Genomic DNA, 17,409 nt, shown 5'->3' with positions numbered 1-17,409 from the left:
TTAAACTATATTTGTGAGTCATTGCTGTTCTTTCCCAGTGGTGTAACATCTCTCATTTACCCTAAAAAAGGTCTATAGGAAATTGTATCTATCCTAGAACATTTTTTTTAAGTTGCAGGTTTCCAAAGAGTAGAAAAGTGTTCCTTAACAGTTTCCAATACATACATACATACATACATACATACATACATACATGTTTTTAAGCAATCGGTCTCTGCTCTGTGCCCCAAACATGAATTTCCAACAGTCATCATTGCTATTATTTGGAGTTCAATAGACAATTTTTTTAAGCTATAGAAATGCCATTTTGAAAGCATGGATCTCTGAAGTTTGGACTTGCAGATGGTAAAAAGAGTGTTCTGTTTACCTATTCTTCCCATGCACATGCCTGGCAAAAGAAGCTAGTGCGCTTCGCTCTTCTACAGGAGCTTGGCTGGGGAGAAGGGAAACAACCTGAGGCAGAAAAGTGGAAGTGACCCGTTATTCCAGGTCAAAGACTGTTGCTTTTGTCCTCCCTCTGCTGAAGCCCTGGATCCTCCAGCTCCTTTCTTCCTCATTTGTGATGGCCCTACACAAACGGTCATGTGAGGCTGTAATTTCGGGGGCAAAGTGCCATCAGTATACTAGTGATACTCGGCTCTATTTCTCCACAACATCTCAATCAGGAGAGGCTGTGCAGGACCTGGACTGGTGCCCAGACACAGTGGTGGGTTGGATGAGGAAAAAGAAACTGAGCTTTGAATCCCAGTAAGATGGAGGCGCTGTGGGTGAATGGTTTCCTGTGTCTGAGAAATTGGCCAGTTGCCGTCCCTGGATGGGGTTGTGATTAGAGGCCTCAGTGGCTAGGAGTGGCTTCTGTTTGCTTTGACTGGTGCAACAACAGGATCGGGATAGCTTGTTGCACATTAATGTCCAGGCATTAATGACTTCAGTATTGGATTACTATGCAGGACTTCCCTTGTGCTTGACCTGGAAACTGCAGCAGGATCGCTGACAGGAGTGAGACCCTCTCAGCATATCTTGCTCAGAGATCTGCAGTGGCTGCCGGTTTGTTACCAGGTCAAGGTCAATGTGTTACTGTTAGTATGTGGCTCTCAACAACTTGGGGCCAGTTTTCTTAAAGGGGGGGGCTCACCTCATATGTGTCCAGTCGGCCACTTCAGTCTGTGGGACTAGCGCTTTTACAAGTACAATACAATGTTCATTCCACACTTGCAAGAAGCCAACCTTTCAGTGTTGCAGCACCTACACTTTGGAATTCTCTGCTCATTGACATTAGGCAGGTGCATTCTCCAAATGGTTTTTCCATGCCTACTAAAAACTATTTTAGTTCCAGCAATGCTACCCAGGCAAGGCTATATGCAATTTTTATGCATGTTACGTTACAACTGCATTACAAGTACAACTGTTTTAAAATTACGGATGTTATTTTAAAGCTGAATTTTTTATGTGACTTGTTTTTAATGATTTTTTTTTTTTAATTACTGTTTTAGGCTATCTACTGTAAGCCGTTTAGAGGTCTTTTGTACTAGTGGCGGTATGCAAATTTTGTTAAATAACCCCATGCCCATTTTAGCTGGGAGCCAACCCCACTGAAATCAGTGAGACGTGGTTTGCTTTTGGGTAGACGTTGTGATCCAATTGCTAGTAAAATTTCCCGCCCACCCACCGGCCGACTTGAACGCCTGGGTTCCCCCACTCCCACCCTCTGAATGGCAAAAGCCATTGCACGCTTTGACAAGAAACGATGCTCCGATAGCGGGCTGGGGATCCGAGCAAGCGCCTTAGAAAGAGGCGGCGCAGAGAGAGGGTCCGGGAGCTTTTGCATAGGAGAAGCGAGGGGCGCATCGATGGGCTTCCAATATAGGCTACCCCCGTTTCTGCAGACTTGCTGCAAAGCCCGCCCGGAGCCGAGTGGCTACCACCACCGGCAGCTCGCTTTAGTCCTCTCCCACCTGATGACGCGCTGTGATGAAAAACAGGAAACGGGATCTTGGGAGAGGCGGAAATTGCAGCACCAGCCGAGTTAGGAAGCCCCAGCAGGGGAAAGCGAGAAGACGCTGCATCGGGAGAGGAAGGCGCCTGGGCAGCCAGGAAGTGGGCTGGGAACAAAGTAAGTGGCAGGAGCCCGGCCAGGTGCTCCCTCGCGCCGCTCGCCTTTTGCGCCAGCCACGGGGAGGCTCCTCGGCGCAGCAAGATCCGCAAGCCGGGAGGGTCCCTGCCGCCCGCGATCCGCTTGCTGGTAGCGGGACTCGGGTCTTGGCTGGAGCGGGGAGGTGCAGCCAGGCGTGGGGGCTTAAAAAAAATAATCAAGTGGGTGGGGGGGGGTGCCTTGGCTCTGATTTCTGCGCCACGCGCAGCATGGCCATCTCTGGGATCTAACTAGGGCATCGGCGCTGCAAGGTGGGGCCCGTACCTGGAGCAGCCCAGATTGAGATTTGGGAGGGGAGGAGAAAGGAGAAGAGTCGTATAGTGAGAGGGAGGAAGTGGGGGCTGGGGTGCCACATGGCATCTCCGTAGCTGGCTGGGTGGGCTGCCTCGCTTTGATCGCCCTTTGTTCTTCGGTGGCGAGGAGGCAGCTGATCGAAGGGGGCTGAGCTGCTCTTGCTTCCTTGTCTGGGACGCTCGTTCCCGAAGGGAGGGGAGCGCCTTCCTGGCTCGCTCTTCCGCTCGCCCTGCGTGCCCGCGCTCCGTGCCTGCTCGTGGGGGCAGCATCGTGCTGGAGAGAGGACTGCCCGCCCCCTTGGGCAGTTGGCATGTTCCTGGGCGCATGGATTGCAATTCAGGCTAGTGGCTGTGGATGCGAAAACTGGATGGGCTTGCCTGGAGCAGGACAATATCATTGTGTGTGGTGTTGGATCTCAGGAGAAGGAAGTTATTTGACAGCTTCATCTTGGGGTTGCTGCTCCCCAGAAGCTTAAAGCTGGTAAGAACTCTGGCAGGGTGACCATCAAAATTACCCATAAGTGTCTCTAGGATATGAAGCTGCCAGGCCCACCCAGCAATGGTCCATCTAGCTCAGCATGTCTACATGCCTTCCAAGATTTCTCCAAGGCTACCTGAAGATGCTGGGGATGAAACTGGAGACCTGAGTGCAAAATAGGCACTCTGCCACCACGCTAATAGCCCTTCTCTTTGTCCTGTGATTGAACCCCACCCCCACCCACTTCTTAGCCATTAAGGCAATAGGGAGATGCGCAATGATTTTCCTGGAGCATTGAGGGGATGCCTATTTGCGCTTGTTAGATGCATTTCCATGTTTATAATTACCAAAAGGCCATGGCACGTGAACCAATAGTTTATGGAGGCAGCAGGTCATGAGCACTGCCTCAGATCATGTGTCTGAAAACTACTGCCTAACTGCATGTTATGTTCATCCTACGGATGTTGATGTGTGCCGGGCCTACCCTTGTCATCCTGTGAGACAGTGTTCTTTCGGAATCCAGATAAGAGCACTGTTCAACTGGATTTGGAAACGGCTTGTAATTCTGTGGTAGTTCATTGCCTGTGATTCAGTCAGTCACACAAAATGTTACTCATGGCGCAGGCAGAAGTTGGACTCTTTCATTCTGAAGTCCACATACCACTGGACTATCCACTGTTTCAATGAAGAGTGCTTATTGAAGATGTTTATTTCTGTTGTGGTCATTGCTTTGCCTTTTCAGCTTTGAATCTAATTGTCTATGTCCCACTCTGTTTTATTTCCTACTTCATTGCACTTCCTAGAGCAGGGCTGGCAAGCCTGTGTCCCACCCCAAATGTTCCTGGGCTACAGTTTCTATCAACCCTGACCATTGGTCATGCTGGCTGGGGTTGGAGAGAGTTCGGAGCCCAACATTCGTTTGACCATAGATTCCCTCATTCCTCTTTTTCTAATCGACGTGAGAAGTTGGGTCCAGACAAAATGTTATCTGATGGCCAAACCATGGTTTAGTGATAAAGAGTGTATTTATATTTTACCCAACACTAGTTGGTGGCAAACCAGTTTCCTGATATTGAACTAGTGATATGAAAAGCTTCATTTGCCCAGTATTTGCATGCCAGACTGTTTTTAAAGGCACAGAGAAGCCTGTAGTCCTAAAATTAATAGATGCTGGATGTATCTGACTTTCTGACCCAAATGGCACATACAGTATATGTAGTATACCTGCAGAAATGTGGTATACAAGTCAAGAAACTCCAAATACCCATGAAAGGGAGTTTACTGACAATGGTTAATTTAAGGTATTATTTTGAGGCCTGCTCTTTGCTCACTTAGGGAGGATATGTACACAAATGCAGTAACCTTATCTTCTATAGCACAGACCTATAGGATGGGTAGCTAATGTGAAAAAATTCTTCTGAGGCAATTGGGGTTGACTTGCTACACCACTTTTTACTTTCCTGCTGTATAAAATACACTCTGCATGCCACCCTCCTTTCTTGACTACAGTCTGGATAATTTTTTTAAATGTTTTATTATGTTTTGATATGTTGAAATCCACCCAGGGTGGCTGGGGGAACCCAGTCAGATGTGTGGGGTACAAATATAATAATGATACAGTAATAATATTCCTCTCTGGCTGCTGAAGAATCAGTAGAACAAAGTAGCCAGCGTGTCTGATTGTCTGAGTTCTCTATTCCCCACCCCCTTACCCCTTTTCCAGAAATTGTGTGAGTCAATGACTCATGGATAACGTTTCTCTCCAGCCTGGTTTGAAAGAAATTGGCCAGAACAGCAAATTGCATAGGAAATTTAAAGCCACTGAGCTGCTAACCATGTTCAGTGGAAAACTAGAAAGGTTAGAGCTGGAAAGGAAAACTCAATATCTCTTGTGTCTGCAAAAGAGGAGAGGCTGAAATGCTGTCGGTTGTGCAGTACCTCTGATCCTCTCTGAATGTTGATAACTGTATGTAATCCCAAGCACACTTACTCTAAAGTGAGCCTGGCTGAAATCAGCGTGATTTGCAGAGCATTGCAGCCTTATTTTTGGTCTGGTATGTTTTGTGGGGAGAGGAGCTATATGGAACTGGGGTGGTCTTCAAACTGCAAGAAATTGCTCCAGATTGTCCACATGTCTTTAATTAATGCCCATGGCCATTTTTATCCCAGTTGAAACTCATTTATATAAAGAGAAGCTACCTTTAAAATCACCCATTTCCATAATTGCAATAAATAATAGTAGAAGCAAAAACTACCTTGTATTGCAGTAAGTGTGCAGAGGTGAGCTGGCTAAACAGTTCAGCTTGTGTCTTGCCTTCTCTGAACAGGCCTCCCTTTCTGTTGCTGGTTCACAATGTGTTTCAGATGAATGAATGAATCAAACATATGAATGTTGGCTCTTACCGGAATGAATTTCCTCCTTTTCCTTTGAAATGGTGCCAGTAACTATTCCTAGCTGTGGAATAATGGCAAGAGTATTCAGCTTGCAACAATGTGGGGTTAGCTAAATGTACACCCATTTAGAATTGCAGTTGTTGGCAGTATCTAACCATAGCAAAGCCATTAACCAACCTCTCACTGGGTGGAATCTATATATTTTTCCTGGCAATAATAATGTGATTCTTGCAGAATTATTTTCTACTGCAAGTATGAAACCTTTTTTATTCTAATGTCACTGTTTCTTCTGAAATTTCAGATGTGGAAAGCAAGTGCAGGCCACACTCTCAGTGTCAGCCAAGATGATGGTGCTGATGACTGGGAAACAGATCCTGACTTTGTGGTATGGTTAGAAACTTTCTCTAAATACTAGCCATGCTAGTTAGAATCAGAGCAAAGCAAGTAATTTAGGGCTTGCTAAGTCATAGAATCACAGAATCACAGAATCATAGAGTTGGAATAGACCACAAGGGCCATCGAGTCCAACCCCCTGCCAAGCAGGAAACACCATCAGAGCACTCCTGACATATGGTTGTCAAGCCTCTGCTTAAAGACCTCCAAAGAAGGAGACTCCACCACACTCCTTGGCAGCAAATTCCACTGTCGAACAGCTCTTACTGTCAGGAAGTTCTTCCTAATGTTTAGGTGGAATCTTAAGTCAAAGTCTGAGAGTCATCGGGAGGGACATGCTTATGTTTGTACACAACAAATAAATGAATTTAACTGGGGTTTTTTAGCAGCTGGATGTTTCTCCTGCTGAAGGACTTGTTGGAAGAGGGCAGGATATGAAATTGAAATTAGCCAAAATGACCAGTGACAGATGGGAGGATGCAGTTGTAGGATTTGCTTTCGTTACAGGCCTTAAAGTCTCTTTCACCTCTGAACGCTCTGGTTCAATTGTAATTGCTGCTTAACCTGTTTCTCTTTCCTGTGTACTTTACAGAATGATGTGAGTGAAAAAGAACAGCGCTGGGGTGCTAAAACTGTGCAGGGATCTGGTCACCAAGAACACATCAAGTAAGCCACTTCTTTCATGGTCTTAAAACTGTGATTCTGGTGATAGTTTTGGCACGTTATTCCATTTCTAGAGCAGAGGTGGGGAACCTTAGGCCCTGGGAACCAAATATGGCCATTGAGCCCTCTCCATCTGGCCCTTGGGTCTCTTCCCAGCCACATCCTTCCTTCCTCAAGTGTTTTTGCCTGGCTAGAATGTGAATACTGAGCATGTCTCTTGCAGGGTGGAGTGTATGCATATATAGAAACTAGCCTGCTGTGCAAAGCTAAAATGCATATCTGTTGCTCCTCTCATTATTGCCTCTGGCCCCACCCACCACAAATATTGCCCTGAAGGGAATGTGGTCCTCAGCCTGAAAAGAGCCTTGCTCTAGAAAAACAGCAAACAGAGGCTGCGTGCACGTAATGGGCCTCATCTTTTAACCCAGGGCTCTTAACCAAAGTTTGAAGCTGGTCAAGAATCCTTGGCTAAACAGGTAGTTAACATTAGCTGCTGATAATATCGGTGTCGAAATGCCCTTTAACTTTGGATAAGGAGTTTGCTTTAGGGAGAGACGGGGGTGGGGTATAAGCATGTTATCAGACAGCTCACTCTTAATCTCTTAATTGTGGTTTAGATATTAATTGAATGGCATGCTCACCAGCCCACTGCTGTCACTGTGAGGGCTCATATGTTTTTATATGTTCTAAAGGGAAGTGAAAAACTGCTTCCAGCTACCACCTTCATTGCTACATACAATGTCTCAGAAATAGAAGGGCAAAATTTCAGATCTTCTGCCCTAAGTCTTGTGCATTGCAGCCATTCTTATTTCTCTGGTGGGAGTTCAGTCTAAGGCTGGGCCTGCAGTTGGCGAAAAACATAGCCGTATGTAACTTATCTGAATGGTAACCTAATGATCAGTTTTGAAAGGTAGATAGTATTGCTGTAAAGAAATCTGAAGGTTATGAAGACATCAGTACAGAATCCGTTCTGGAAGTCCATTTGACGTCCAAAATGTTTGGAAACCAAAGCATGGCTTCTGATTGGCTGCAGAAAGCTACTGCAGCCAATCGGAAGCCGTGGAAGCCCCGTTTGGATGTTCAGCTTTCAAAAATAGTTTCCAAACCGGCACATTCATTTCCACGTTTGCAGCGTTCAGGAGCCAAAATGTTCGAGAACTAAGTTGTTTGAAAACCAAGGTATGACTGTAATGGCCTTCTGCTCTAAATATTGAAAACAAATGTTTCTTGAGCATGTGACACAGTTGAGGAACCAGTTTTCCTACTCAGCTCTGGTTATTTGGTCCGTGGTATGCTTCAAAACATAGTTTGGAAATTTTTGCGACAATTGTCTGTTCCTAAAGGCATGTTAGAAACATGGTGAGCCATAATAGCAGCATAGCTTCTGACATTGTACATTAATGCTTGAAGTAGCTCCATCTCTGGAATAGTACAAGAATGCAGATTGCACTATCAGGTAAGGTGGCAGGGCAGACAGCACCTGCATGTTTATTGCTAGGAGGAACAGCGTTGGATGAACGGCCCTTTTCTGAAAAATGTCATGAGCTGTAAACAGGGTACATAGGGCAGTAGAAAATGGTGGCCCTTTGGATTACAGGTGACTGGGGCCATATCTGGAGTACTGTGCTTAATTTTTAGTCACCCATGGTGAAGAAGGATGAGTTCAAGGTGGAAAAAAAGATGCAAAAAGGAGCTACTAAGAAGGTAGCAATAAAACAGGGACAGTTAATTTAATTTTTTTCATAAGTAATTTTTTATTAGTTTTCAAATGTTTCCGCAATAATAGCCAAATTATAACAATATCAATTTGCGGGACAGATAGTTTAAAGGCAGCTCCACACAGTGTGAGATAAATGATACGATGGGTATAGCCTGTGACTTCTTACACTTCGGTCAGCACAAGAAATCATATTTTTGCCCTGCAAAATCTTGGATGATTGATGAACTATCTGGACAGGATGGTGAAAGCACTGAAATATTTTGCATTTCGGATGTGTAATGCACTGCAGTATTAGCATTTGAATTTCCTTACTGCAGACTTCTCAGGCAGGAATCAGCTAATGAGTCCCATCAGCAGAAGCCCCACACAAGGACTTCTGTTTGCACAACAGGGTTGTCCTCCCCTGCCCCCTGTGTGCTCCCCAAAATTAGCTCTGGGCGGATTGGGTGAACCTCAAGAACAGTGCATGGAGGAAGGAGAGGAGGGATTGCTTTGTTTGGCAAGCTGAAACCTTAGTACGACATTGAACTCCTCCCCTAGGTTTCTTCCTCTGTTTAAAGCAGCAAGGTATGTGTGTGCAGAGGGGTGGGAATAATGTAGAAGGATTCTGAAACGGGTATGCAAATAGTCATTTTTATTTAATTACAGGAGGAGTTGATGTAGTTTCTTTCTCTTCCTAAAGATAATTAAAAATGTGAAGGGCAAAAATGGCACAGGAGGCGAGAGCTAGATCAAAGTGGCATCTTTTACTGCAATTTCTCTTGTTTTTAATTGGTTTTGTCTCAAAAAGCATACATAAGCTGAGGGAGAATGTATCCCAAGAGCATCAGACTCTCAAGGAGAAGGAACTTCAAACAGGACCAAAAGCTTCCCATGGCTATGGAGGAAAATTTGGCGTGGAACAAGACCGCATGGACAAAGTAAGTGTAGAAGGGTTTGCACGGCTGATGTGCTGTGTACAGGCATGATTTGCCAAACAGGGGCCTCGTCAGGCTTTCTTGGACCCTGCCTCATGCTCAAATGTCCTGTCCCTCTTTCTGCTTCTGGGTGTCTGGTGCTATTGTTGCATTCCTTTGACAGGGATCTTGGGATAGTGGAAAAGTTGGCCTGATTTGACTTCGCAATCCGTCCAGCTCTTAGTTTTGCTTTCTAACTGCAGGGAAGTGAAAGTACCTTGTGTCATGTCCTGCTCCTGGGAAGGTGCTTAATATTTCCAGTACACTTTCTAAATTGAGGAAATGTCTAACTCACATACATAATTGACATTCATGCTGACTTCTCTTCCATTCATGAATCAAGCCTTTGACATCTTCTCCCTCTCTCTACAGACCCTCACTATCACTGCCCAGTAGCAGAGTTCTCAGGACATCCCGCGACAAGAACTAAAACAAATTCAATAACAAAACACTTAAGAGTATAATGACAGTGGTGGTGGTGAAGTCATATTAAGAATATGAAGCTAAATTGAATTAAAAATAAATAAAAATAAAACCTCCTGCCTGGTGCTGAAATGACAGAAGGGTAATACTGCTGATAGACTTAAAAGCCGCTGAGAGGTTTAGGAGAACCCACAGGATTGAAACCCTCACGACTGCCTTCTGGGAAAGGTGATCTCAGAGGGCAAGGCAAGACCATTTCTGTGCTCAAATGGGCTAGAATGACAACTGAAATTGATTGAGAATGCTGAGGATTATTGGCTTTAAAAGAAAAAAAAGTTATTATTGATTAAGGCATAGAGGTAGTAGGAGTCTAAAATAAGAATTGCAGAAAGCCATTGGCCAGATTTGCTAAGAGATATGTTGCCTCCGTACTTGATGAGTCAGTGTGGTGCCAGGTGGAATATACACACTGCAATACTCTAGCCTGCATTGTGGCATGCGGTAAATGGCCTCTGATCCTTACAATTCATGAAGGAGAATTGTGGTTAGTAAATCTGAGTGTGGGTTGCAGCAACCACAAGCTCTTACCTCAGCAGACAGATGATGAAGAGGAAAATCCCCAAGTATCTTAATTCTGAACACAGGATTTGAGGAACTAGCTCTTGGGTCAAGTTGAAACTACCTCAGCTGATGAAAGAGGCTATGATTTTACTAGAACTCTCTCTTTCTCTTTAAATCTGATCTGCAGGTTGACTTATGCAAACCTAGTACAATCATTAAATTGTTTATCCCACAGTCCCAATAGATTTTGTTTCTGGTCATTGCAGTTTGGAATAGAAACCTGTTGTACCTCCTCCCATGCTGAAAACTCTGTTATTATTTTATTTTGAAACTCAGAAATGGCAAACTGTGCGCTAGAAAAGCTCCTGTTTGATAAGGCACATGCTTAGCATCTCTCCTGCTCTGCAGGAAGACAAATGTGGAGACCAAATGTGGAGGAAGTTGTTAATGCTTGATAGAGACTTTGGGAAAGGAAGAGAGTGTCTGGTGGCTTCCTGTAGGATAGCAGCACAACACAACATAGTGCACACTGAAGGCACAATTTTAGCTGAATTCTCTTGCAGTTGGAAGATGCTTTCTGGTAAAATAGCTGCCATAACTGCTGACGCAGTAATGGCAGCCTTTATTTTATTTATACTTTTTCTTTGTAACAATATTTAATATACTGACGACTTGTATAGAAAAAGTAGTGTAAAGCGCATATACAGTCACGGTAAGCATCAAAGAACAGAAACTGTCTGACTGGTCACATAAAACTTATCCAGCTGAAAAAACCTATTGACATAAGTAAGTCTTTGAAAGACATCTAAAAAAATAAGAAGCAGAGATGCTTGGTGGAATTCCTTCAGGAGGGCATTCCACACTGATGGGGTAGCCACACTAAATGCTTGATTTCTCATAGATACCAAGTGGGCCACATTCACACAAGGATAGTTCAAAACGAAGTTTGTAGTGGTTAAGGGCTATCCCTTTCCTGTGGCCTTCTTGCATCTCCAGACCATGATACTCCTAGTGCATTGGCTTTTCCCCCTTTGCTATTTACAATTGAGTCTGCATATATTTTGGTAAATGGAAGTACTGACTCTTATAAGCTGAGGTAATGGAATCCCTCCCCCAGTTCACTTTTAATTTGTATACCGCCTTTCTATATTGCTGTACACAAGGCAATTTACCAAGTTGAAGAAACAACAAAATATGCAACAAAGATCACACATCCTATAACAGTCCAGTCCATGAAATGAACAAATACCTCCCTGTCAGTGACTTGCTCAAGAACCTTTGCACCTATAAATACATTTTGAATTTGAAATTTAAACCTTATTTGGAAAAGTAAAAATAACAAGAAAGCTGGATTTTTACAATCATATCAGCTGAAGAGATCATGTTCATATATATCTTGGATGGGGACCTCCAGGCCGCAAGCCAGACTTGGCCCACCAGCAACTGGCCCAGGAGGCTGTTTCTCTGAAACCCAGCCCACCTGATGTCATATGTGATGTCAGGTGTGAAGCAGGTAGAGATGAAGCTGCACAAAGCAGGACTGAACCACCAACTTCATCACCTGATCCGCAGGGAGTTCAGTCCCATCTAGTTCAGTATGACAACAGATGACTGACAAGTAGCTGGTCCCATCCACCTGTCAGAGGTGGCTTTCTGGCATGGGGGAGATAAAGATCTGGCCAAAAGGGTCCCCCACCCTCCAATATACATGGAGACAAGACTGCAATCTTTGCTTGTCTTGTACAATTTAAGTAGAAAAGGCAACCAAGGTCGAACCTTTAAAGTTACGTGTTTTCTTAGAAATACAGAGCAGCCGTGGTTTAACTTGTTTGAATAATCTTAAAAGCGCTCTTAATTGTTCATTGAGGCCCTTAGCTTTCTGATGTCATTTGGCTTATACAAACTTCAGTTTCCACAGGGAGGACCCAGTAACCATAGTACTTGTTCAATTTCGTGTTGAATGAATAGGTTTTTCCTTTCTCTAGGTGGAAGTTAATTGGTGCATATGTTTATATAAAATGTGTCTTTTCTTGTTCTTCTAGTCAGCTGTTGGTCATGAATATCAGTCTAAGCTTTCTCAGCACTGTTCCCAGGTGGACTCGGTGAAAGGTTTTGGTGGGAAGTTTGGTGTGCAAGTCGATAGGGTTGACCAGGTAAACAACTTCCTGTATTTCTAGAAATGCGTTTGATAGCTGCCTCCTACATTTTTATAGTGTAGGTGTTGATGTGGCTGTATTAAGATGGTTCACATGTAAGTGTCATTTGGGGGTGCTTCTTCATTTAGAATACTATTGTAATACTTTTTATTTTTATTCAAATAATTTTCATTTTTTTTAATTTCTGCAGTCTGCTGTGGGATTTGAATACCAGGGGAAAACCGAGAAACATGCTTCTCAGAAAGGTAAAGGAGCCTTTAAACAAGAGGATCTTTTGTTACAAGAGACTTTCTACAGAATATCATTTGTGTTTAGTACCTAAGTATTGAGTCTATTCCTAACTCTTCCTAACTGAATAGCCACTCAGATGGAAGCCTTATTAAGGCATTCATTTCCTTCACACGTCAAAATCGTGTGAAGAGCGTGGCGGTATACAGTCTAGGCCTTACCCCTAACATATCAGATATCCTTCAGTAAAGTTACTGTAACTGTGACTATTGCATAAATGCCAAATATTTACTCTTTAGCATGCTTCAAACTACTCTTTTCATAGTTATAAGGGTGGCAGGGAGGTAATTATTGAAGGAGGTGCCACTAATTAGCATCATCTTCAGAATTGTTCAACTCAGTGGCGTAGCGTGGGTTGTCAGCACCCGGGGCAAGGCAAGTAATTTGCGCCCCCTAACCCGTGGAGCCAGGTAGGGGCAGAGAGCTGCGAGTGCGAACGCGCCCCCTCCAGATGTTGCGCCCAGTGCGGCCGGCCCCCCCTGCACCCCCCACGCTACGCCACTGGTTCAACTGGCATCCATGCAGTTTCTGACATTATTTCAATGTGCTTGTTTTTCAGACTACTCAAGTGGATTTGGTGGGAAATATGGAGTACAGGCTGACAGGGTAGACAAGAGCGCATTGGGATTTGACTACCAAGGGAAAACAGAGAAGCATGAATCGCAGAAAGGTTTATTACTTACATTATATTCTGTGCATTTTTTAAAATTTCAGGAGCTTGTGCTATGATGGTAAATTTGTAAAAAAATAAATAAATCCCCTCTTTAAAAAATAGGGCAGCAACTCATTTTTATAGCATCAACTCAACAAATAACATTCCTTTTGTGTTTGAGAATTCTCACAGTTTAGCTAACACAGGAGTTCTCTTCAATCCAGAGTTGTCGTTAGAGGAGGTGAGAAGCTTATCTAGTAGATTTGATAGAAAGTCTTAATACCTGCAGATTCTAAATTCTGAGTTCCGGCTGCAGTGGTGGAAAACCAAGAAAAAGTGTCTCTTTTCAAAAGCTTGGTAATGGGTTTCCAAAAAAATCAACCAACCAACAAATCCTGATTTGCTTGTTTGTGGAAAATGACCTCTTATTCCCAATTCTCTGTTATGGGGGGTGGGGGGTGTTTGCCAGGGATAAGAGGTAGTTAGGCTTTTATTTGCATATTTTTGTTGCTGCTGCTGCTGCTGCTCCTTTCTGCAAAACCATGAGAGGAATTATGTACTTTTATTCTCTGTGGAAGAAACCAGTCTCTTTCTGTTTCTGTTCAGTTTTTGCAGGAGGCAGTGAGAAGCTACTGCAAGCATTTGTTCTCCAGAAGGTCGTTTTTCAGGGAATAAAAAACCGCTTCTCTTTTCCTTCTCCATTTTTTTTTTTGAAAAATACGGATGAACTCGATGTCTTGTGATGTGAAAGTGTCCTCTGTGGTGGTTGGGTAGTGATGGCTCTTTCACACATGCAAGTCAGCACTTGAATACTCATTTGGAGTGATGAGCAAGAGAATTTGTGAACTGACCACTGCTAGCCAAAGAGCTATCAATAGAAAGAATTTAGTGTCTTAGTTTGCACTGCTATGATGATTTTTTTATTCCCCCCCCCTCCCATCTCCAGATTATTCCAAAGGTTTTGGTGGTAAATATGGCGTGGACAAGGAGAAAGTGGACAAAAGTGCTGTTGGCTTTGAATACCAGGGCAAAACTGAAAAACATGAATCACAGAAAGGTTTTTATTTCAAATTTTATTCCATAAAATTGTTTTGGGTTGGCCTTCTTTAAGCCTGAGCCTTTTAGTATACTTCAGTATACCTGCATAAGCGGAAGCCTTCAACTTTTAGAAGTAAAAAAATCCTCTTCCCTTTCGCTTTATTCTGTCTTTTTGTTTGGTTTATTTTGTTACTTTATATCCTTCCTTTCCTTAGAATCAAATAAAAAAAATCCCACTGCAGCTGACGCCTATGAAATAAATAAACCTAAAGTTGATTACTTAAGGAAGGCCAGTGTGAGAATACACAGTTGTATTAAAGTTCTGAACTAACTTCACAGCACACAAGTTCCTTCATAAGGATTGTGTTGTGTTTATGAATGTTATGGATTTTGATTTGTTTTCTTTACTGTAAACCTGTGGCTTGTGCAAACAGTGGTATATCAATCATTTCAATAAATCATCTAAATAATCTTATTTGTACAAGTATTTATATATGTCTATAAATACAGTACCTCTGTAATATATAGATATGTACAATTTAGAAGTGTAACAACCATTAAAAGCAGTATAGAACAATCATTAACATGACTAGCTACCTATGATTATTTGTTTATTTATTAAATTTATATATTGCCCTTCATCCGTAGATCTCAAGGTGGTTCATAACTTAAAAATATAAAAAAACCCACAAATATATCCTGTGAATACCTTGGCTCAGACAATTTATTGCATCCAGCAGGAAATCTGGATGATAGAACTAGTAACTGCTGATGTGGCAAAACACTACTATTTTTTGTTTGTTTTTTGTTTGGTATAAACAGCTAACTCTTAAGTTTGCACCTCATAAGATTAGCAGTATTTCTTCTTGTGCATTTCTGTTTTGTGTAAATTGGACTATAGTGAATATCTGCTGAGTTCTATACAGTAGCATTCTCAAGGCACTGTGGAACCAAGTAGCAGAGTAGAAATTGCAAAATAAATGTGCTAAACATGTAGTTTAATTCATCTCAGTTTAATGAGTCCTTATGACTGCAGCTTTGTGTACTAATATTTTCCCACCATTTAAAAAAAAATCCTACTCATACATTGAGTTGGCAAGGGAAAGAAGACCTCTAGCTACTCTCTCTTAAATATATAAATTCATTTTAAACCTCCTCCAGGACAAAAACATTATCTCGGTAACACCTTGTGTTATTTTATCTATCTAGATTATACAAAAGGTTTTGGTGGAAAGTTTGGGGTGCAGACGGACAGACAGGACAAATGTGCCCTTGGCTGGGATCACCAGGAAAAAGTACAACTGCACGAATCTCAGAAAGGTATATACATATTTCTTGGCTGTACATATAAAGGGGTACAATGATTACCATCCTGTATACTGTACTGTTGTTGTGTTCACATAGAAGGAAGATATATGCATCACATGATCTCTAGCAGATCCAGATTTTAAACTACAGCATCCTTAACCATTGGCTGAGGCTGATGGAACTGGGAAACTTGTGAAAATATTCTTCAAATTACATGTTCAAAAATATTACATGGGTTTGCACCATTTCACTTGTATATTGTGAGGTGGAAAGGGAAATAGTAGTATATCAGAGAAAGATTTAGCACATTCTTCTCCTTGGTGTGATTGCTGTGTATATGCAGGCGATTTTTGGCATGGGCTTTCAAACGTGTGGCATTCCAAGCTGTGATTTCTCCCAGCTGCAATCTGAAGTAAAACAGTCTTGAAACCATAAGATTTCTCAATGTGTATTTTGGTTCTGAATTGCATGATGTGTTCCTGAAAATAGTTATGGGAGGCTACTGTTCAACGCCATGGGAGTCATCGTGTGGTGTCCTGCAGAGTTTCATCTTGTCCCCCATGCTATTTGACCTCTATATGAATCCACTGGGAGCCGTCGTCCGGAGATTTGACGTACCATCAATATGCAGATGACACCTACCTTTCTCTTTTTGTACCACCTGAGTTGGGAGAGGCAATTGCTTGGAGACCGTGATGGACTGAATCTTGGAAAGACAGAGGTGTTATGTGTTCTGAGTTCTTACACCCAGGAAGTGAGGAGATGGCCTGTCCTGGGTGGGGTTACACTCCCCTGGGAGGAGCAGGTCTGTTCCTGGATTCAGCACTGTTTGTTACTGGAGGCTCAGGCAAGCTTAGAGGCTAGAAGTGCCTTTTTCAGATCCTGCTGGTTCACCAGCCTCAGCCCCTTTGGGGCAAAAATGACCTGGCCATTATACTCCACGATTGGTAACTTCCAGATTGGATTATTGCAATGTGCTCTAAATGGGGCTGCCCTTGAAGACAACTCAGAAACTTAAATTGGTTGAAAATACAGTGGCCAGATTACTGGCTCTGGCTCCATTTAGATAGCACATAACTCCTGTTTTAAAACAGCTGCACTGGTTACCATTTTGTTTCTGGCTCCAAGATACTCATATTAGTGTTTAAAGACCTAAATGACTCAGCCTCTAGATACCTAAAGGACCAGCTCTTTCCCTACTGGACCCCCTTGAGCTCTAAGATTGGTAGAGGGGAGCACTCTTGTTTGTTCCACTACCCTCAGATGCTATGGGGAGGGGTTGGCCCAGGAAAGAAAATTCTCTCTGGCAGCCCCTAAGCTGTGGTTCTCCATCCCAATAGAGGTGTCTGGCAACTTCTTTATTTAGCTTCTGTGATACTTGAGATGCATATTTTTAGGACCCACCTTACTTTTTATTTTTTGTTATTGTAAGTTGTTTTAATCTGTTTTTTAACATTGTGTTTTAATTGTTGCAACCTGCCCTGGTAACAGGGTTAAGGGCAGGTAATAAATTAATACTTTATTTTTTAAAAATGGGGGCTTTTTAATAGTGTTTGTTTTTTGGTTTGTCCATGTTGTATCTAAATATGTTTCTCTTCCTCCTGTCCTTCTCCTTCTCTCCTCTTGCTTCTTTTTCCTCGTGATACAACCTGGATTTCTCAGACTATAAGAGTGGTTTCGGAGGGAAATTCGGTGTTCAAACAGAGAGGCAGGACTCCTCAGCTGTGGGGTTTGACTACAAGGAGAAACTAGCGAAGCACGAATCGCAACAAGGCATAGTTTCTAGTTGTAACTTACCCAGTGCAGCCATTTCTACCACAGACTTAAGTTGCTCTCTTTAAAAGCCCTGCACCTCCCTCGGGCAGTTTCACGGCAACATTTCTTTCTCTCTGAATCATATCATCCCAATACATCGCTGCAATCTTTAGTTGAAT

At 42.8% G+C, this 17,409-nt stretch overlaps 1 protein-coding gene across 2 annotated transcripts in view; it reads left to right on the top strand.

The window, feature by feature from the left end:
* The first annotated feature begins 1,979 nt into the window (after positions 1 to 1,979).
* CTTN (cortactin) overlaps positions 1,980 to 17,409 on the top strand; it is a 29,095-nt gene continuing 13,665 nt past the window's right edge. The window contains exons 1-10 of one of the 2 annotated variants that reach the window (XM_083750887.1): positions 1,980 to 2,113; positions 5,619 to 5,702; positions 6,303 to 6,376; positions 8,884 to 9,013; positions 12,076 to 12,186; positions 12,380 to 12,434; positions 13,037 to 13,147; positions 14,076 to 14,186; positions 15,377 to 15,487; positions 17,138 to 17,248. In XM_083750887.1, the coding sequence (XP_083607013.1) occupies positions 5,619 to 5,702; positions 6,303 to 6,376; positions 8,884 to 9,013; positions 12,076 to 12,186; positions 12,380 to 12,434; positions 13,037 to 13,147; positions 14,076 to 14,186; positions 15,377 to 15,487; positions 17,138 to 17,248 (898 nt within the window). In that variant the 5' untranslated portion in view covers positions 1,980 to 2,113. The remainder of the gene's footprint in view (positions 2,114 to 5,618; positions 5,703 to 6,302; positions 6,377 to 8,883; positions 9,014 to 12,075; positions 12,187 to 12,379; positions 12,435 to 13,036; positions 13,148 to 14,075; positions 14,187 to 15,376; positions 15,488 to 17,137; positions 17,249 to 17,409) is intronic. The other variant, XM_083750888.1, reaches the window with a different exon arrangement.

The sequence above is a fragment of the Podarcis gaigeae genome, assembly GCF_964106915.1.
Source record: "Podarcis gaigeae genome assembly, chromosome: 1".
Lineage (NCBI taxonomy): Eukaryota > Metazoa > Chordata > Lepidosauria > Squamata > Lacertidae > Podarcis > Podarcis gaigeae.
The sequence above is the reverse complement of the archived record's forward strand: the minus strand, read 5'-3'. Positions and strand labels throughout refer to the sequence as shown.